The 21,463-nt window shown below is 37.3% G+C and overlaps 1 protein-coding gene across 3 annotated transcripts in view; it reads left to right on the forward strand.

The window, feature by feature from the left end:
- Positions 1–18,355, forward strand: part of VAV3 (vav guanine nucleotide exchange factor 3) — a 151,609-nt gene extending 133,254 nt beyond the window's left edge. For 2 of the 3 annotated variants that reach the window (XM_032117752.1, XM_032117753.1), the window contains 4 exons: positions 3,275–3,404; positions 8,612–8,695; positions 14,024–14,175; positions 15,877–18,355. In XM_032117752.1, coding sequence (XP_031973643.1) covers positions 3,275–3,404; positions 8,612–8,695; positions 14,024–14,175; positions 15,877–15,918 — 408 coding nt within the window. In that variant the 3' untranslated portion in view covers positions 15,919–18,355. The remainder of the gene's footprint in view (positions 1–3,274; positions 3,405–8,611; positions 8,696–14,023; positions 14,176–15,876) is intronic. The other variant, XM_032117754.1, reaches the window with a different exon arrangement.
- Positions 18,356–21,463: the final 3,108 nt, after the last annotated feature.

Raw genomic sequence — 21,463 nt, forward strand, 5'->3', positions numbered from 1 at the left:
TATGGTTTTAGCTCTAAGTGATAATTTTATGTGCTTAAAACTACATATTTATTGTTAGGACTGTACTGTGTCCCTTGTAGTGAAGTGGAAGAGAGGAGGAATTTGAATCCCATGTACCAGCCCACTGTGGAGTTAGACTGAATCTGAAAAGGAGAATTTGAGGTCTTTGAAAATCTTGATTTTTAGGAATCAGTTGGATTAAAATTTATCCAGCAGCCTTCCTGCATGAATACTCAAGTACATGAAAATGCTAAATAAAAATGAAGGATAATGCAAACCAAGAGTAGGGAGAAGCTTTAAAACCAGGAAGCCTTAGAAATTATTTTAATTTAACCACTGATACTCTGTAAAATAAGAGCATCTAGAAGCGGGGACAGATTAAATGATAAGTTCTCATTAGAGCAGGAGGAACATAAATTTCCTGATGAAGAATGCACCAAGCTGTTCCTGCACTCTTACCTTCATTTCACACTTACAAGCCAGTGAATAGTTCAGTGTTAGGGCTGGGGACCCTGAGATCTTATCATTGTGTAGCAATAGAAATAAACTCAAATGCACGAAGGAGGTGGCTGCTTAGTCTGTGAGCACTACAAATGATTCACTGGAAACTGATGTTGACAAAACATGGCAGCTGGAGTCCCTTGCTACCATGTATCTTCTTATGGCAGTGATGCAGTTTAATGCACTGGTGCAGGTTCCAAAGTAGAGCAGAAATATAAATAAAGGAAAAAATTGGATGAAAAATGAGCAAAAAGGATATGTATTGCATCACAGAATTGAGAGGATGGAAGATATTTCTAGTGTAAGGACCTCACTGCTACCAACTTAGCCTTGCTAACATTCAAGTAGGAAAGAATTATTTTATCACACAGATTGAGGGTGTAATGAAGTCTGCTCTTGGAAGTTAAATACAAAAGTGGTAGTGTGGTGTTTGTATGTGCTGTGGAACAACTGCTTTGTTCTGAGTAGATGCAAGAGAAAAAGTAACAGTGTCTGAAAGAAGAGAGGAACAAAAGTAGTCTTGAGTAGAAGTGGGAGCAGAAGCGAGACAAAGGCAGCATCCGTGGAAATGTTAAGTAGTGATCTGCAGTGATACAGTGTTTTGTTTTGCTTTGAAGGTAAAAAAAGTAGAAGAGTTCTTGTATGTACTTTTCATAGTACATTTGAAAAACTTTCGCAAGAGTAATTAAAATGTGCTGAGTGTGTAAAGCAGGGTGCAGTGAAAGGTCAGTTCTGCTGCTGCTGTGAGTCAGGGTACGCTGACAGACTCCCGAGGAGCCCCATCCATGCTGGCACCGACTGCTTACCTTACTCATCTGTTCGTAAGCTTGCTACTGTTATTTGTGCAATTCATGTTTCAGAAGCCACTTGTCAGGCAACTGTTTTCATGGAAGAATGGTTTTAAAACCTAAGCTTTAAAATAACTGAATCTGTAACATGAAGTGATTTTTTTCTTTTTCCTCACTTTGGAACCATTTTACTTATTTTGCCAATAAGTAACATCTGTCCATTTGGAATGCCAATTACCTTTACCAAACAATATAATTCTTACTGACTTACACTGCGCAGAAAAATAACAAAAGTTTCATACTAATTAGTTTTCCATTTATCCAGAAATCCTACTTTGAATGCTGCTTACTTACAAATCATGCACAGTGTTGCCTTGGTAATTTGAATTTCTGGGTATTCAGTGATGATATGGGAGTAAACTTTAGTTGCTGACATTGTAGCTTGTATGCTGTGCTGATATGAAACAGTAAAGCCCAGAGAGTTCTTAGTCTCCTGGCCTTTCTGCTTACTTGGAGTGCCTGTGATTATAAACTGGTATAAGCAGATGTAGATTTTACTTAGCATTGGCCTCTGCCTTACAAGGCATTTCAGAATATTCAGCAGTGTGGACAGTGAAGTGCTCCAGAGTTCAGAAAATAATCTACAGACTGTTACCAAGAATTTGGGGTTTGTGCACTAGATACAGGGCTAAATAATTAGAGAGTTATTTTTGTTTGTCTGGGGTTAAGGTATCACTGATGTAGGCTGTTACAGGTTAAAAGTTTTGGTGGCTTTTTGTGGTGCTGTTTTTTTTGTTTGTTTTGGTTTGTTTGTTGTTGTTTTGTCTTCCCCCACCCCCCCCTCACCCCACCCCAAGGAAATGATAAAATACAGTATGATTTCCTAATTTTGACCTAAGCTTGGCTTGGTCAACTCTGATTTTGGAAATCTAAATATAAGTAAGTGGAATGGAGTGAAGGGTTTACAGTAAATACATTGCTTTGTACTTGCGTTTCTGAAGAGGGAAATCCCACATTTGAATGGATCAATTGAAGTACATTTGCTTTGAATTTTCTGGTCACTTCTGATCTTATTCTGGCTCTGTATACAAACTATGTGATACTGACATTTCTAGGGCTAATTCAAATGTAACAGACAATGGCAGGGGTTGAAGATTGCAAAGGAATAGCATGAGCTGTCAGCATTTTGACGGGTGTTGCCTTCTTTAGAGTAGGAACTCAAGTAACTTGTCTTCTTGGGTACATAAATGATTTCAGCTATTCTTTTATATTTATATATATGAATTTTTGCATCTATATGTAAAATATTCTTGAGTGTAGCCATGAATGTTCATCTAGATGTGCACACACACACAAAAGATGAAATTTTTGGATTGGGTACAAGGAGAAAGTGAAATGCTGGATTTTTCAGTCAGCGTGCACTGTCTGACACCCCCCAAGCCTGCCCTGCCTTGGAAGTTTTACATGATCTGAATATCTGCACATTAAGTTGCTGTTGACTTACACACTTACGTGCAAGCCATGTGCTTTATTTCAGATCTGTGTGCTTTAAAAATACATTTGTAGATAAACGTCAGTTATCTTCGCAGAAGAAATTTGAGAAAACAGAGACATTTACTGCTGCATCCTTAGCAAACAGCCGACCTTGCCTTCTGCCTGACTCCAGAAAAGCAAATACATCCTCAGCCTGGCTTAAAGGAGCAGGAAATGTTGACTCTGACAAAAAGATTTTACTTAGCTGATTTTTCTTGTGTCTTTTTTTTTTTCTTTTCTTTTTTTTTTTGTTTGGTTTAATTTTTTTGGGGGTGGCAATGTAAAAGCTGTCAATTTTTAGGGTATTTTATATCTTAAAAAATAAGCATGTTCTATTGGATGGATTGTAAAATAAAGTTACTTGCATAATAAAACTCTCATTTACTGTACACCAGAATGTTGAACAGTATGTGATTTCAATTTCCAATGAAAGTATTTTTCCTTTCTGAAAGGAACTTGTAGAATACTACAAGCACCACTCTCTCAAAGAAGGTTTTCGAAGTTTGGATACTACTCTTCAATTTCCATACAAGGAATCTGAAAACTCAGCGGGACAGAGGAGTAACAGAACAGGTGGCAATGGTGAGGATCATAAATTTTTGTGTATTACTTTCTGTTTTACATATATATTAAAAGGACAAGGTACTTTGAATGTCTTAATCTTCTGACATATAACCAATTACTATGGCAATGCTTTTAGCTAGGATTTTTTGAAGCTAAGCAGATTCAGATCTGCCAGGAGATTTATAAACATGTCTAGCAAGCTTGTCTTGCTGCCAAACTTAAAATCTCCCCGATATTCAGAAAATCTATTAGACATGCTGGTGAGAGATTAAACTGCATCTTGCCTAGTTTCTTAAGAGATTTGCATATGTGCAGCTACAAGTGTTAATATCTGTGACAATTTCTAATCCTTAAAAGGAGATTTAAATAAATCAGTCTTGTAGCATAGCCCTATGAAGTAGCATCTCAGTAATATGAAATAATTGTGTCAAAAAAAAAAAAGATTTACTATATCATAATTATTTTTATGCATGTTTTTTAACATTGAATGTTTTTTAGAGTCCACTTACTAAGCTTCTGAAAGTTAATGAACTACTGTGCAATGTAAATAGCAGTTAGAAAGTTTTGAAGTTTAGAAATAAACTGAGAAGGCTTACAGTGCATGTGCCATCCTTTATTTACGCTATTACAATTTAAGTGGAAGTCAGCATGACTTTCAGGAGATGGACAGGTACAATGTTAATGATAAAACCTCTACTACATGGCTGGCCTCTGGGAAGTCTATAATGTTTCTGTCAAAGAGCAAATATTAGGTTTGCTGTTCTGCAGACAATGGCTGCATCTTGGTACTGTAACAGATAATAAGAGGAAAATAAAAATTAATGGGGATTTTAACAATATGAAGACTGCTGTGAAAGCCCAGAAAGTCCAGTCTAGGCTTTGTGATGCTGATGGTGACTTTCTTACTTTCATTTGCTGTGTTTGTTGTTTACTTGCTTGCCTCTGTTCCATAACATCTCTGTAACTTTGGAGGCTTTCTTCCTTCCCTAATTAAAGTGAAGATAATTTAGGACAAATGATTGTAAGAAATCAGTGTGTCTCTGGGCATTTCATTTACTGTCTCTACCTCCCAATTCATCTTCTTTCCATTTCTGTTCTCCTTCACTGCTTCCCAGGACTTCTGTCTGTTGTCTCCTCTCTATGCTGTACATGTCCATTCCTGGTGAATTTATCTGCCCTGTGCTTTCCTCTCCCTTTGGCTTGTGGTCTCCCCATGCTTCTCTTTTCCTCTTGCCATCTCTTGCACTTTCCTCATCCCACGCCTCCACACAGCATTGGGGCTGGGCTTTAATTGGTGAGAGGACATGTCCTGCTTGATTTACTTTGCATTTGTTTGAGTTATTATTGACTGTGAGCAGAACCAGATTGTTTTCTTTTTTTAAATTTGGCCAGTTAGAATGTATCTATACTGTCCACCAACTTCTTAGTCTGCAAGAGCTCAATCATTTCCTGCTTTACAGGATACAAGATTTATAGTACATCCTCATTAACTTGAGTCATCATATAAACGAAAACATCATCTTTTACAATATCTTTTAGGCAGTATGGGGGAGAGCAAGAGAAATGACTGTGGAGGGTCTCATTTTGGTCAAGGAGGTGTGGAAGTGCCTCTGCTACAGTAACTATCAGACCTTTAATGGTACAAACTATGCTGGTGGAAACTGGGTTTTGTCTTAGGCCAAACTGATCTGAAAAACCTTCCAATTCTCAAACTCCTCATGTAAAATCTAATAGATTTCCATAATTCTGCTGCTTTATCTAGATTGGCTCTGAATGACACTTCCTTTAATGGATCGGACAGTAAAGGGTGTCCCCATGAGTGTGGTGATTTATTTGTTGTTGTTTTCTTGTTTGTTTTGTTTGTTGAACCAAAATGTCCATGATTGACAGTCCATCTGTGGGTCACTCTGCTTGGTTTTTAACCTGTCTTGTTCATTTTTACCAAATTGATATAAGAAAAGCCTAGAAAAATCTAGGCTGTGTGAACCCTGCTGGGCTGAATTTAGAAAGAATTTGGGAAACTTGAGGGTGTGGTTTAGTTTAGTAGAGGAAGCAAGTAAGTCATGTGGGGCAGCATTGGACATGGAGTTTACTTCACAACCCTCAGTGAGGACCACGCAGTTGATTTTTTTTTTTTCTTTTCCTACATAAAGCAAGTGCAAGAAAAACAGTTGTTGAAAGGAAGCCGGGCAAAGTAGCTGAAGAGGTAGAGGGGCACTTTTCCATCTTCTTTTCAGTTTTGCAGCTGCTCAGCATGGGGCTGAAGCTAGTGAATGCAATGGGCTTTGACAGTGTGAAGCTGATTTGAAGAAGGATTTGGGTTTAACACAGTATTTTTCTCTATGCTATTCACATATCTGGATTTTTTAATGAAGCCGTCTTTTGAAAAGACGTCAACTTTTTTTTTATAACAGCTGATCTTTAGGGTATATAGCTGACAGAGTAAGTGGGAAAGGTATTTCCAAAAAATATTAGTTGAACCACTGCAGACTTTGACAGAGTTCTATAATTTTCTGCTGCCAAGTTCTTTCAGCTGCTGTGAAATTGAATGGCAATACCGAATTGACTTTACTTCCCAGAAAAGAATGAGAAAGGAGTATGTTAATTTTTTTGTATTTGTTATGTTTTCATTTACCCATATGGGAAAAGAAAAACAACTGGCATTTCGTTTAACTTGTAATTTCTAATATGAATCATAGTAAGTCACCTTGTAACTTGTTAAATTTTCAGGGAATTTGACTCTTGCTTCAGCATCTACTTGATTTTTAGAATATTTTTTTAGAATAAAAATCTCTATTTTAGTGGTATAGTTATTTTGCCTTTCCAATTTTTGGCTTCACACTTGGATTAGAAATGTGATTTTCAGTCTCCTGGCCTTGCAGAAGTCACCCATGTTGTTCTGGTATTCATTGTACACTTTTAATGTGGTTGTAAAAGCTGTCAGACATTTACTTTTGTCAACACAGAAATTCAAGTTAATTGGGAAGGTTTTTTGGGAAATGGTATGTATTCTTAATTTTTCAGTCTTAGGCTTTTCTAGACACACACACACACTATGATCAAATTTTGTTTTGCTACAGAGAAAAATATAATTCTTACATTAGATTACAGGAATGATCAGCCAGTAAATGAAATAAAGGCAAAAAGGGAGGAAAAGTGGACATTACTCTCTGGAATAGAATAATGGCACTGTATTCTGATTTGCTGATGCAGAGCACAGTCATACTGAGAAATTTGAATCTTTATGAAATCTAGATTTTAAAGTAACCTAATTCATGAAGCCAAGTACTACTTGAGTGATGTTTTACTTTGTCTGTTAACTGGGAGTAGGTATATTAACTAGTTAGGTCATCTTACTGCTTAATGCATTAACTGTGTAAAGGTATCTGTTAGTAAAGTAAAACAAAGCAAGCAGCATCCCAACCCTTAAGGAATCAAAAGAATTCAGCCTTTCTGCTTAAAAGCCAACACCAACCCCCTATCATCAAAACAGACCAGTTATCTGTAGAAATCTAGTAGGATTTCCTTGCCCACATAGGTTTACTTGTCCAGAATTTGACACATAAAACCAAACTTCCAGCTGTATCAGAGAGAAAAATTAGGATAAAAATCTGCTCAGTTAAGGACCAGCCACCCACGATATAGCACCTAACCTGGCTGTGTTCTGTGTGCTGCTGTTCCACGCTGCCATTGTGCTTCTGTACAAATAGAGGCGAGTATTTGCCTCTAAGAATGCTCTTAAGTCAAGTGGCCCTTTTGGTTTGTGTAGCACAATTCCCCTCAGAGCTGTCACTTGGGGTTACTGTCTCCAGTATAAAGGGGCCCCTCAGGTAACCTCATGCATCCCATAGTACATTTAGTGTTAGAGGTGGAGAAAGGATCATCATTGTGAAGGATCAGAAGGGAGTTTCCAGAGTGCAAGAGGCCCTGGAGTGTGATTTTTTGTCCTAAGAAACACTAACCTAAAGTGCTGTTGGTTTGTGTTGTGGGACTTCTGTGGTTTGTTTTTTTTTTATTTAAATCCATAGTTTGAATGTTAAAATACAGTATCAGTCCTACTTTATTTATGCTTGTAGTTTCCTTGTCACAAATGTATCCATTGTCATCCGGGTAAGATGCACAAAACTGTATCTTTACCTCCACCATGAATTCTTGCATAAAATTGTTCTAGTCACCATTCTTGCAAATAGCCATTTTGAAGCAAAATTACTGTGTTTCATGTGTAGCCACAAGAATAAATTCAGAGAAGTAGCTGTAAGTGATAAATATAACCCTGCTATTTTTTGAAGGAAAACTCTTGTTCAGTAATTACATATATTATTAGCTATAATTTAGAAGCTACATTATCATTTATCCAGTTGAGATGAATGTACCTTTCCAAATCATGGCTGGGAGCAAAGATCCCAACTTTATTAGACATGCACACTATATATCCTTATTGCCTCTTCAAAAGAAATCAATAAACTGTAGCTTCACTTGAAGCCATTCTAGTTCACTTCATCTAAATTTTGCATTTAAAAGTACATTGCCCCTATTTTGGTGACAATAGAGCAAGTACACCTGTGGCTTTCACCCAAGGAAGCTGCTATAGGGACTTAGGATGATATGTTGGTTCTGCCTAGGCCAAGCTTAGGCATTGTTTGCTTGCTCGAGGGGTTTTTTGCAAGTTGGGGAAACGGCAAATGTGAGCAGTACTGTTTGGGCCTTAGAGGATGTAGTTTAGCTGTGGAATTCCTATTGATGTTAATGATTAACAGGGCAAAATGCATACTTTTTTTCCATGCCATAATATGTGACTCCAGTTCAACTTAGACTATTTCCTAATTAAGGGCATGTGACTAGTCTTGCTGGGCTCAAGAGGATTTATGTATGCATGAGTTCTTGCTTTTGTAATGGTAAGAAGTGGGGCACACAAAGAATTAAAAAAACTTGTGTTAAATCCGAAAATATTTGCAAGAGTCTGCGCTTACGATTTGCTTCTCTGAAACCCTAAATGGGTGACTTCTTCCTACTTTACTCTTTGAAAAATGCAACTGTTAAAAATTAAATCAGAGATCCAAATTTTCTGGTTATTACAGTCAATTTCCTTGCAGACATCCTTAGTAGGGAACCTTAGTTTCCTTATTATCAATGAATTATATAGTTAAAAAACTATTATTTAAATCTTATGCCAATATTTCAATGTTGTTTTGCTTTTCTCTTTTTCTCTTTTTTTTTCCTCTAAGCCCCTTCTTTGTTCTGTGGGTTTTCTTTTGTAACTCCTCCAGACTACAGCTTTGTTCCCCCTTCCTCCACTCCTTTCTGGTCAGGTACTGCTTTTACTGCTTTTATATTTCTTCTACATTTGCTTCTGTTGTTTGTGTGGAGCAAGTGAGGGAAGGGACGAATCATTAGATTCAGATACTTCCGCTCTTCTCTGACTCCAAAACCAGTTATTACATGTTATTCTTGGAGTGTAACAAAATCAAACTCTTAAACTTTTGAATTGTTACTGCTTATTGCAATAAGCAGTTTGAATAGGGGTTGCAAAGCTCAATAGTTGCAGCAGATTCCATCAGTGACCACTTCACTGTTAATTTGCCATGCAGTTGACATCTATGAGCTATACATTTTTAATGTATTTGTTCAAATGCACAAACATGGAAATCTCACTGCTTGTTGGTAAATAATATATTCGTCCCATCCCTGCAGCAAACCATACTGCAGTAGCATCTTAGAATATAGTAGGGTTTTTTGTAGAGAATGCTTTCTTTAAATTCTGCATTAACATTGTTAATTAATTTTGCCCATCTGTTTTCTAAATATTGTTTTCTTTATTTCCATTTAACCATCTCTGGCTTTAATAGATGCAATAATTTCAAACTAAGAGACTGCATAAAAATGCTAAAAGTATTACCATTGGCAGCCTCAATTAGTGCATCAGTATGGGTATGACTTGCTCTGATCTGTAAGATCTGGTCTTCAAAGAGGTGAACTGCACCACAGGACAGCTGAAGAAGAATTTTGCCAGTAGAAAGGTGAATGTCTTTGAGGAGTACATGGAAGGAGCTGCTGATGTGGAGAACGCAGCATTTGCTCACATTACACTGGCCTACCTTTGTGTACAGGGGGTGGAGGACACTGCCTGGGTTGTGCACTTCAGGATTGGGGCTGGCTTTTGCACTAGGGAAGGGAGGTGTCCAGCATGCACAAATGCAGATGTAGTTATCAAGATCTCAGTGGGCAGTATGTTTTACACCTGCCCCACAGAAGCTGTTCAAATTATTTAGTGCTCTGAGAAGGATTCTTGAGGCTTTCCGTAGTTTATTGAGGGGGAAAAGGACGTAGATGGCAGCTCAGTAGTAGAATGGTTACAGTGCTTACTTGTGCTGAGAGCATCTCTGATGACCCCTCTCTTGATTCACCCCAGGGATTTCAATCTCCATCTATTAGACTGCACTTGGATGTTTTGCCCCTCAGTTGTTTCTTCCATTTCTATGCCCTTTACATACAGATATTTTTGGGGCAGATACTTTTGCTTTTCAGTAGTCACAATAACGACTGAGAATCTGAGCTAGAAGGTGTTCTTCCAGTTGACATTTGCTTTTATAGAGGGACACAGCTGTAGAAAAGATGAGTAGAAAGCCATTTTGGTATAGCTGTTTGCCCTGTGGTCATGATGCTCGCTGGACGCTCTGAAGCACTCACCTGATTTGAAACAACATGGAGGAGTTAAGTTGTAGCCCTTTGTTCAAGGTAAACCCTGTGAGCTTTTGTCCTTTTGGGCAAGGATAGGAGATGACATCTTGCATTCAACTGCCCAGTTGAGTCTAAATTCTGTTCTTACTGAAACTGGTATCTGTTCCATGAGGACAAAATTATGCAGTGGCCTAAGGTGATAGAACAGCAATCAACACTCAGTTACTTTAAGCCTACTACACATTCCCACATATTCCCATATGTGGTTTCAACAAATTATAATTACATTCCTTTTTTCCACATGAAAAACTGCTGTATCAGAAAATTCAGTAATAACTATAATAATAGGTACAGATTCAATGTCTTGCATATCACAATATGCCAGGTTAAATATTTTGTTACAAAATATTAAAGGAAATTATTGATCTGCACTTCTTAGTTAAGCTTATCTACCTGTTATATTCTGATTGCTAAGCTATGTTGCTTCATATGCTTGTAGTTAAACCTTTTTAAAAATAGCCAAATAATTTGCCTATATTAAAAGAACAAATACGTATTTCATGATATTACAAGTGCTTTTTTCAAAAGTATCTTTGGAGCTGGCTTAGTTCTGCTGATGTGGAAGTTGGTAATACAGGAGAACAAACTACTGAGCACTACTGAAGGTGCTGCCTGTGCCTGGATAGCAGAACTGAGGTTTGGTGAAACAGTACATGTACAAATAAATGTACACGGCTTCAAGAAGCATGGAAACTAATACACAGGAGCAACCCTCAGGGCATATGGCTGCAGATTTATGAGGAGGCCAGAGCACAAGGAGAGAGAAACAGCTACTCACAGCTTTAATAATAGTACATTGACCTTCATGGAATTTAAGCATGTGAGCTAGGCCAGCCTGCTGTGATCTCTGTTGTTTGCACCTAGATGCTTCATCAGGCTCAAACTAGTATTAAAATTCATTTGCAGCACATCTACTTCACTGTTAATGTCCAACATACTCCAGTGTAAATCAAAGCCGATTATAGTTCCCAGTAGTCATCATCATCTGTTTGCAGAAGGAAAAGCCAGATTAAGTAAAAGCATCTTTTTCTCATTCACACATGTACTTTTTATTTACCTCCTTTGGATTTCTCACTCTGTTTCCAGTTAGTTCTCTGAGAATCTCCCTCCTAATACACAAGGCTTATTTATTACTGCTTTCTCAACAGCTTATTTTCTTTTTTATCACTTTCTCTTCTCCCCCTCTTTAATTTCTCATTCACATTCATTCACCTGTTGGGCCCTCAGTTTCCATCGATCTCTGCTGTTAATTCCATTGTCTCCCTGCATTTTTCCTGTAGCTGTCCTCCTCCTGCCCTTCACTCAGCATTCCTTCTCTCTCCCATCTGTACAGAGGTCCTTTCCATGTGTTGTCTTCCCTCAAGTTTTACTTATCCTGGGACAGGGCTGATAGTCTCTACTCAAGTTGTTTTTGTGACTGTGTCAGCAGAGAGATACGGTTCATATTTTTTTCCAAAATTAGCACTGTCATTTCCCTGTATTCCATCACTCATCTGACTTCCTTTTATGTATTTCGTATTGTGAACTTCACTTTTATTTGACAGTATGGATCTTGGGTTCTAAATTAATCTAAATTCTGCTACTTTCTGCCTCAAGACTTTTGAAGATATATGGTTTTGATTTCTCTTATTTTTCTCCTTTTCCTCTCTGCTTTGTGACTTGAAAAAGAGTTAGAAGTCCTCCTTTCCCCCAGGTGTGCTCCTCTTTCTTCTCTAATTTTCCTTGCTATTTTCCTTCTTTATTATTTGTCTATGCATTTCTTCCCTTCTTAGTTATTTTCTTCCCCATTTTCCAAAATGTGTTCGTCTTTGCTTCCTGTAATCTTTTTCCTTGCCCCTTTATCTTTTTTCTAGAACCTGAAATTATACCCTGCTCCTGCTCCCCAGAATCACTCTTCCATCCTGCAATGCTTCTCCAAATCTGCCAGTGATATTGCTGCACACCTGGGAATGGTTACTGACCCTACAATCAATAACTGCCCTTTTTTTTTTTTCTTTCTCCAAAACAATTGCTGCCCATGATGTGCTCTTTCCCTGTAAAATTGATTACTGCAATGCTGAAAAGGTATAGGACATTACATTCATGTCAGGATCTAAACAAGTAGCATCTATATCTGACTTGCTAAGGGGGTAAAAAAAGCATGTTTGAACTTTAACGTGCTTAATATATCACCTAAATTTTTGCAACATCAATATAAGCAATGAATTTAGAGGTTGATTCTCTGTTATATGGCATCCTTTACAAAATTTATCAAGTGTCTGATAAGCGTACTCTACATAAGCAGTCAGGAATGTTGGACTAAACTTTAGTGACGTGATAGAAAATAGGGCATAATCTGTTGCCAAAACTATTTTTTAGGCATTCAATTTTTATGATATATCTAATAATATTTTAAACATACTGTTCCTTGTTATTTTAAATTAAATTGTGTGTATTTTCTCTTTAAGATCTGAACATACATTGATTTGCAGGTATTTAATACTGTTATGTATCTGTGGTCCAGTGGGGTCAGAAGAAAACTTAGATGCAAGCAGAGCTGAACTGTTTAGATTTCCCAGCTCATTTGCCATGTTTTGGGTTTCTGATTTAAATTAAAGGCAACTAGCTATGAGTTCTTAGTATTACATTGTTGAGAGCATTGCTAAACTAGAATCTTAATGGTATTTCCTAATGAAGATTGGGCATTTCTAAGAAATTTGGAAGGGTTCTGAGGAGAGAGATGATTCTAGGTACATTATACCAAGTCATCCATCATGATCATATGAATTCTTCTGAAATCTTTTCAGTAGAAAGCTTACCTGGGCTCATGAACTCCTTTTACAGTAATTTACATGGGAAAAAGTTGCATTCATGGAAAAAAAAGCTAAAAAATGCCTTGACCAAATAATCTTACTACAAAATGCCATAGAGTAGTGGCTATTCTTTCTAAAGTGCTCAAGTCAAAGGTCTTGTATCTGCTAGGCCATGCCCACTCTCCTCTCATTGTCCTCACATTGGAATCTTTGAGGGTTTCTTTTGAACGTTTAGACATTCTACATCAGCGCTGGACACATAATTTCCTATAAAACTGTTTGGAAAGAGGGGTTGGTTTTTGAAGTGAGGCTTTTTGTACCTTTGCTTTTTAAAAATTCTTAACAGCTTTTTTTTTGTTTAAAATGTCTGGGCTTTACATTGGCAAAATTCTTCTATATTGATGTACCTTAAAACTTAAAAGTATTAATTTCACTGAACCTTAATTTTGTAGAACAAATTCATTGGTGATTTACAGAAAAAAAAACCCTGAAAAGAATAGATTTACATCAGTCAATATTAATGCAGATTGTGGCAAATGATCCGTGGACACTTCCTGTAGAAAGTCTGTGCCTTTTTGCTCATGCTGATGTTAGCTTCCAGTTTTAAGTGCATTAATATTTAACTTGGGAGTTGTTTTTTGAAAGAACAGCACCTTATTCTGTTTGTTTTGCTTCATTAGAGGTCTAAAGTTAAATCAACTGTAAATGCTAATAATTCTTTTGGAAAGAAATTAGTGACCTGTAAAATATGTTGATGCATATAACTGGCAGCGAGTTTTATTATGAAGCACAAGTATAAAATAATTGCAAATGTATTTTAGAATCTCAGGGTGGGGAATATTTTATTTATGGCTCATCTAGTTTGATTTTTTTTCTAAAAATAAAGAGGACTATTCAAAAAACCACAAAAAATCCCTTCAACTTTTACACCGTTTGCCTGTATTTAAATCTTCTTGATCTCTGTAGTGCAGATGTTTTGCATAAAATGAATGCCAGTGTATGTTGCTGTGGAATCCTTGTTTTATATTTTACAGTATTTCTATTTACAGTAGTTTGGTAGCCCTCATTTAACCAACCTTAATATCACCACCATCTGCTTCCTTTCAGTGCTAAGCCCGAAGGTGATAGGCATTGCCATAGCCAGGTATGACTTCTGTGCACGAGACATGCGAGAACTGTCCTTGTTGAAGGGGGATGTTGTCAAAATTTATACCAAGATGAGTGCCAATGGCTGGTGGAGAGGTGAAGTAAATGGAAGGGTAAGGCTATTTTTTTTTCTTTTCCTGTGTCTCATTTCTGCCTTCACTAACAGTGATTTTTTCACATAATGGAACATGTTCTCATATTTGTTGCATAGGAGCCAGGCAGAACTCTAGCGAGGTAGCTTTCCCAGCATCTAAATTATTAGTTATTTAATGTGACCTACCAGGCTGAATATTTGGGCAAGCTTATATGTTTGGAAAATAACCAGGATTAATAGCACTGCTACAGTTGACCTTTCTTGAACTGTTTTGCAGACAGATATTTGGGGTCAGGTTCCTGGTGCTGTGGAACTCTGTTTAGCACTTTACCACAGAAAGATTTTCCACATCTTTCTGCCAGACTACAATGCAATGGAATCAAACACCCTTTTTATAGGAGGCTGCTTCTTTGATGTCTACAAATGTGGCCCATATGAAGTGACATATTTAGCAGGGATTTTTATGAACTCACTTAACATTCTGCTCTGAGACTTGGAAGTGAACTTTCAGTTTTGACTTATAAAGGGTTTACTGTTTCAATCTTAGTTTACTGCCTTTTAATGCAGATTAGTCAGAAACATTTGAGGCTGCTGTTTCCATGTCTAAAGTGGCGAGATGCAGGGTCAAGGAATGTGAGGTGGAAGAATGTAGATTTGTCTGGAAGCTGGAAATGATAGTTGCAAGTCCAGTTGAAGTGCATGTCCAGACTTACTGCTTTATGTGGAGAACCTTTTTTATTGTGTACATGAGCTTGGTTATGTTAAAGTTATATGGTTAAAGCTTATTAAATAGTAGTCAATTAGACCAGAAGAAAATAGGGAAGCAGAAGAAATAGCCATTATGCTGTATACATTTTACATGTGAAGAGAGCTGAACAACTCATTGTAATGCAGCTGCCCACATTCTAAAGGATGCCCTGTTACATGCTGGCATTCCTTGGTGGCTTTCATAGCCTGGACTTGACATTACAGACTCAGCCTCTGGAGATATTTTGGCAAGATAGTCTAAAACAAAATTTCTGCAGTTACCCCTTCTAGTCATGCTCTAGGTTTGTTCTTGAGTTCTTTCATGAATGTTAAATTGACTTTAGTTATAAAGAAGTCTGAAAAAACTGAAAGCAAATACATAAAGTAAGAAATACATGACATTGTATCACTGTATATCTTACATAATACTTATTTGGCACATCATTAATTTCAGAATGTAGGTAACTTTATAACTTCTGAAGTGTAGGACACTAGACTCTGCTGTCTAGTTCTGTCATATGTAACACCTGTTTTGGTGGCAGTGGAATTCAACTCCATGTAAAGCAATCAGACCAGTCACTGTTTTCTTTACAAGAGGATTCCCTGGACCCTGACTGGAGCCTGTTAAAAGTTTAACTCCTCATTCAAAAAATAGCAGCATCCTGCCTGTAGTAAAACTACTTCCACTCCTGGCATTTTTCTGAATTTTTAGACTTCCAATCTGTGCAAATGTGTTTTAGATTTTTGGAGGAGGAAGTGACATAGAAGGTGTTCGTCTCCAAATTGTCATATCTGCAAGTTATTATCTTCTTAAGGGTACTTACCCTCACTGTGTCAGGTCAGCCAAGTTTATCTTTGTAATCTTATTAATATATTTACTGAACAGACCCATCCTTGTTGTGCCTAGTGCAGCCATTAAAAAAAACCCCTGTGCATCTCATGTATTATTTTGTTCTGCTTTTCCCCTTTTTAGGTGGGCTGGTTTCCATCAACTTATGTTGAAGAGGATGAATGAATTAAAAACTATCCTCTGCTGACCAGCAGTTTCAGGGATTGTAAAAATTTATATCTTCAATGTGTTACTGGTCTTGTTAAGTATTTAAACAGCAACATTTTTGTCTGTCTGAACCTTCGAGTTTTAGTGTTGGGATTTATACAGAAGTTTGGGCTGACAGATATTACCTTACCCAGAGCTGTGCAAGAAACAAGCTGCCAGTTTGCCGTCAGGGGGGATCAGTACCAAGTCCAACCCTCACCTTCCCAGAAGATCTCTGGAAAACAAAATTCTTTGTTCCTTTTCATTTCACCCTGTACTACACCATGAGTACTAGCAATGGCTGAATATTTAATGTTTTCTAGCTAACATCTGTGGTGGTACAAGGACATGAAGGCTTATTATTCCTTATCACTGCATGCAGCAAACAGATTTCAATCATTCCAGTGGGCATAAAGTAGGGTTGTTTTGAGACATCAAACTACTTCACATATCAACTTACAAACCATTTTACACCCTTAAAAACATTCTGAAGGAAATACATAGTAAATATGAGTAGTATTCATGCATATATAATTACTTAATTAGCTACTTTGAGGTCCTGCCCAAATCTTCTGACAATCTGTTTAAAGACATTCTAAAAAGGTGTAGTGATGTGTATTGTTTTAAAAAACATCCACAGAGTGGAATTGTGTGATCCTTTTATTGTCATCTCAAGCCTTTTTATGTGAGTTTTTTTCATTTAAGCAGCTGACAATAAAAGTGCAACTGGAGGATAGTCATGACAAGATGAGTTGAAAGTTTTCAGCAATGACATTAGATAAATACTGCAGACCTATTCTGTAGGAGAAAATACTAATGCAAGATGATGTCATTTCTCAAGAACAAAAGTGTTTATCTTTACCTCTTGATTGATCCAGATGAACTTTGATGCTTTCAACTCAAAACTGTGTTTTCCTAGTTAGACAGTTTCTGTCACCTTTTGTGAATGCAAATAGAACTTACAAACTTCTTTCTGCCCTTTCCGTTCCTGTTTCCTGGGATGTTAATGGCAGTTCAGTGAGGGAGTTGTCTTGTTGCAGTGTTCTGAACATCCCCAAGGAAAAATGTGTCTAGGTTAGCCAGGCTGAAAGATCAGGCCTTGTAAAATGGTGTCCACTGCTTGGTGAGGCAGTGTTTTAATGCAATTATAGAGGGGCAGAAATGTAGTTATAAGCTAAAATAAATGTGGCTGATGTCTTCAGATGTGCAGTATTGAATATTTAAGTAATGTCAAGCCTAGCTTGAAAGAAAATCAAGCTCTTAAATGAAGTTAATTCATCCTGTCCCACAATCCTCTCTGTTGCTTTTGCCTGTCCTGTTTTTCTGTTGGCATCTTGCCATTAGTGTGCACGGACACTGCACAATTTAACACTGCAGTGTTTTCCTAGGCTACAGGCAACATAATCTCCACTACTTGTCCACAGTGCAGAATCTACTAGTACATATTTGGGTTTCTCTTTGGCTGCCTCCAGGAATCTTTGCTTCTTTCTGGCCTTTCCTGGCCATCAAGAAGAATCAAGCACAACACAGAGAATTCACAAAGATCCCCTTCATCTCTGCAACTGTCTTACCCATCTGCTACACCTGGCATGGAGTGTGTGACCAGGGGAAAGAGAGGAGCTTCTCATTAGAAACTTGACTTGAGAGATTCAGCCTTGCAGATGAAATTCTGCCAATGCTCTAACTTCTCAAGGATTTACCTCAAAATTATGTAAACTCTGATTGTGTTGAGTACATTACTTGATGGAATAATTGAGAGCATTTGTAAATATGTAGATGATGCATAAAAATTTTGTAAATGATGTGTACAGCAGTGTAGAGTATACAGTCTTTGATCATGTTTTGCCATGCTGTTTGATTGTCTATTGTGAGCTTAATCCTATATTCCTTAAGTAGACAAAGATGATTCTTTTCCAGTTTTGCCTGCTTAAGGAGTAGAGGAATAGGCTCTAGGTCTTTGAAGTGTTTAGTGCTTTACTGTCATATAGTTCTGAGAAGAGGCAGTTAAATTCAGTATGAGTTGAAAAATGTCTCAGTCATTTTTAACAGCTTGGGTTTAGAATCATTTTGAGTATTCTCTCCATCCTAAAAATGTTGTAAAGCTTTTAAGCAATTCCTGAGTCCACTAGTCATCCTTTGTGAAGAGTGAAAGCCATAGGTAAACTTCACTTTTGTGGCATAAATCTACATATCATTGTCTGTTTTTAATGCCCTGTATTGATTGAGTTAATGCTGCATCTTAAACTATATTTTGAGTACCAAAGACTTCCTAAATATTCTGGAGTGTCTCTTTCATGTGCTGCTTTTGCCTGTATGGAGTTATTTTTTGTCATGCAATAATGGAGTCACAGTACTTTAATTTGTACTATTTTGTAAATATGTTAAATATAATAAACTGGTTAATTTTTTTGTTTAATGGTATGTGTCAAGATGCGTAATTTGCTACTGTGAAGGTTGTGCTTAATTTGTCTCACCATCTTCTCATTGTGAGAAGTTGATAATGTTCCGTTTTGGTTTCCAGGATTTATATAATCCTTATTTAGCTGTAAAACTGAGCTGTCAGTGTAAGTGGCATAGTATAGGTTACCTTGAGAACTTTTTATTGTCAGGATAATTTGCCTTGTGCAGCATCCAGGAAGATGGTGAGGTTTGTTTTGTTTTGTGATTTTAGGTTTTTTTTTAAATTTATTACTATATTTTTAGCTGTAGAGAATCAGTCATATACTACTGATTTTTGTCTGTCAAAGATGATACTTGTAATTTTTTTTGATTGAAAAGAAGTTGTGCCTAAAAAGTTTTATGTGTAGTCTTTCACAACGACATCTTTCCTCTTCCACTTTTCTTTTTTCTCCCTCTGTCATGTGTGAATTAACATATAAATTCAGGCTGAACTGAGCTCAAGTCTGAAAATACAGTCTGTGTCTGATTTCATGGGCTACTTGATAACCGTTTTGTGATGTAGCCCATTCATGTATTTTTTACAATGTAACATTCATTATTAATGTGTTTATAAAAGTATTTCTGGACAGGTGAATTAATTCAGCAAGGTCAGTAATGATTCAGTTGCAATGTTGTTTTTGTGTCCCTTTCATTTTTCAGTAACAGAGATTTTCTTGCAGAACTGCCCATCTAACAGATAATTATTAAACCTAATGAGGCATTTACACGTCTCTGCAGATGTAAGGCATAATTTTCCTGTCACCCGTGAACATATCACGTAACTAAGACTCACACCTAATGTGGGATGCAAAAATGTGTCCCAATTAAATGCTCTTGTTAACAGTATCACACTCAGTCACAGACATTCTCCTTCCCCTTGTATGCAAGAAGAGATGTGTCCTCTGATGGGTGAGAAATTGAGAAAACACTGTAATTAGGGCATAAGAATCACCTCTGGCTGTGTTCTCAGTAGTTTTTTTTTCCCCCTGTTGTAAGGCTTGGAAGCTTGAAAATCTCAGCTTGAAAAAATCTTACCTTGACAATGAAAATTATGCCAACCAGGATTCCTTTCCCCTTTGCCTCACAGGCAAGCTTGAGATGCTCTGTGAAGAAGAAGAAAAGGACAATTCTCAAGGTTTTAGCCATTTATAAAGGTGAGACAGAGGTACGTCTAGAAAATGTGGTGCTTGTTTATACAAAATACCAAGCCTCGGACCCAGGTTTTGTTCTGTTGACTTTGATATTCAGTTCAAAAAAATTTGTCTCAGTTAATTCTTGTCTCTTTGCTGGAAACCGGGCTGCCGAGAGCCTTACATTACTATTTTTTCTGAAATTCAAGTTATTCTCTTCAGAGCACTGCTTATTTCATTTGAGTGACAGAGGAAGCACTCCCTCTGCTCCATTTTATTGCTGAGAATGACATTATATGACAGAGTATTTCTTTGGTTAGTTTGGGTCATCTACTACTTTCTGTCCTCCAAACTTCTGTTCACTGGGGGTCATGGCACAGAGTAAGAAACAGAGAAAGCCTTGATCACCAAGAGCTAAACCCTCAGTGTGTTGTCAGCGCTGTTTTTGTTGCAGATGTAAAACAGGGGGCTGTAAGAGCTCGGATGATGGCAGTCAGCACCATCTGGGGCATACCCAGTACAGGCATAAAGGGAACTGCCAGGCAGGGATGCTCTGTGCGTGTGTTTTTGTGTGTGTAACGCACGGTCCTGTCCCAAGCTACTACACGAAGCAGGAGCCAAGCTGTGAAATGTGCCATGGAATTTCTGCTCTTTCTTCCGTGTCCACTCAATGGAGGAGGGGTAGTTTTGAGTTTAAGCTTCCTAAAGCTGTGAGATGAGATGTTAATCATAGCCACTTTCTCATGAAATGCTGAAATGTATGATGCATCTATAATTAGTGAAAAGAAATATGGAAAGGATTAAGCTTCAGAAATTGACTGCAGAAGGGTGATTCATTGCATTATCTTAGCAACTTCCTTTTGAAGAACAAAGAGCTGTTTGTTTTTATAGCAAATGAAATTTGGGTTTCTAATTTAGTTTTATAATTCCTGATCTGCTGTAGTGTGTTCTGCCCATTCATTATGAGGATCTCTGCTGCTTACATGACTGTGAAGTTAGATTTTATTTAATAAGCCTCCTGGAATATTTGAGTTATTGGTGATTTTTTTTCTGGGTTACAATTTCCTACCTGATAAATCTGCTTTTTGGAAAATATGTGAGTTCATTTTAAAATGTAATCTGACCATAAGTAAATTTACAGATACAAAAAATGGCAGGTTCAGAGGTGGCTGTTTACCAAGGGGCACCAGGCTGGTTTGCTTCTTTCGGAACTGAGTTTTTTTGTATTGGTAGTGTAATATGTGGCTTTGGGAAGAACAGAAATAGAGGAGATCAGAAAACAAGAAGTAAAAAGTTGATACCACATCATATGTGTTAGAAACAACCTGGTATGTGGTAACTACTCTAAATGATTGCCCAAAGTATTATATGTCTATATGATAGCATTGGATTGGAAACAAATTCTCTTATGTCACTGTGTGGGAAAACATTTGCTAATGTGGTCCTAATCAAGGACTCCTGCACTTGGTCCTGGTCTTACCAGATAACTCTCTAAATCTGTTTTCAATTAGTTGTCTTTTTTCCCAAAGCAGTTAAAAGGTCTCCTCAAGGACACACAGTATTATTTCTAGATTTATAATTCTTATTCGTGCATAAGGCTAATGGAAATACATATAATTGAAGAAACCTTTTCTCTGGTAGTTTTACTATTAGTGAACCTGGTAGCCTGTAGCTATTAATAATGTGGAATGTGCCAGGAGAGCCCCACCATACTCAGTTACCTGGGTATGTACAAAGATCTTGCCTACCTCTTCTCCCTTCCCCATTATAAAGTTCAGCTGAGGTGTGGTACAAGTCCCACAAGTATTTACACCACTCGTGTGGGGAGAAGAAAAATACAGGCAGATCATAAAAGCAGTCATGCCTGGTTTTTGTTTTTGTAGTATTAATTTTTATTGTTTGGGAAAGGGCAGGATGGGACTTTTATTAGCTTTTGTATCAGCTGCTCTGTTCTC

Source organism: Corvus moneduloides, chromosome 9, assembly GCF_009650955.1.
Source record: "Corvus moneduloides isolate bCorMon1 chromosome 9, bCorMon1.pri, whole genome shotgun sequence".
Classification (NCBI taxonomy): Eukaryota; Metazoa; Chordata; class Aves; order Passeriformes; family Corvidae; genus Corvus; species Corvus moneduloides.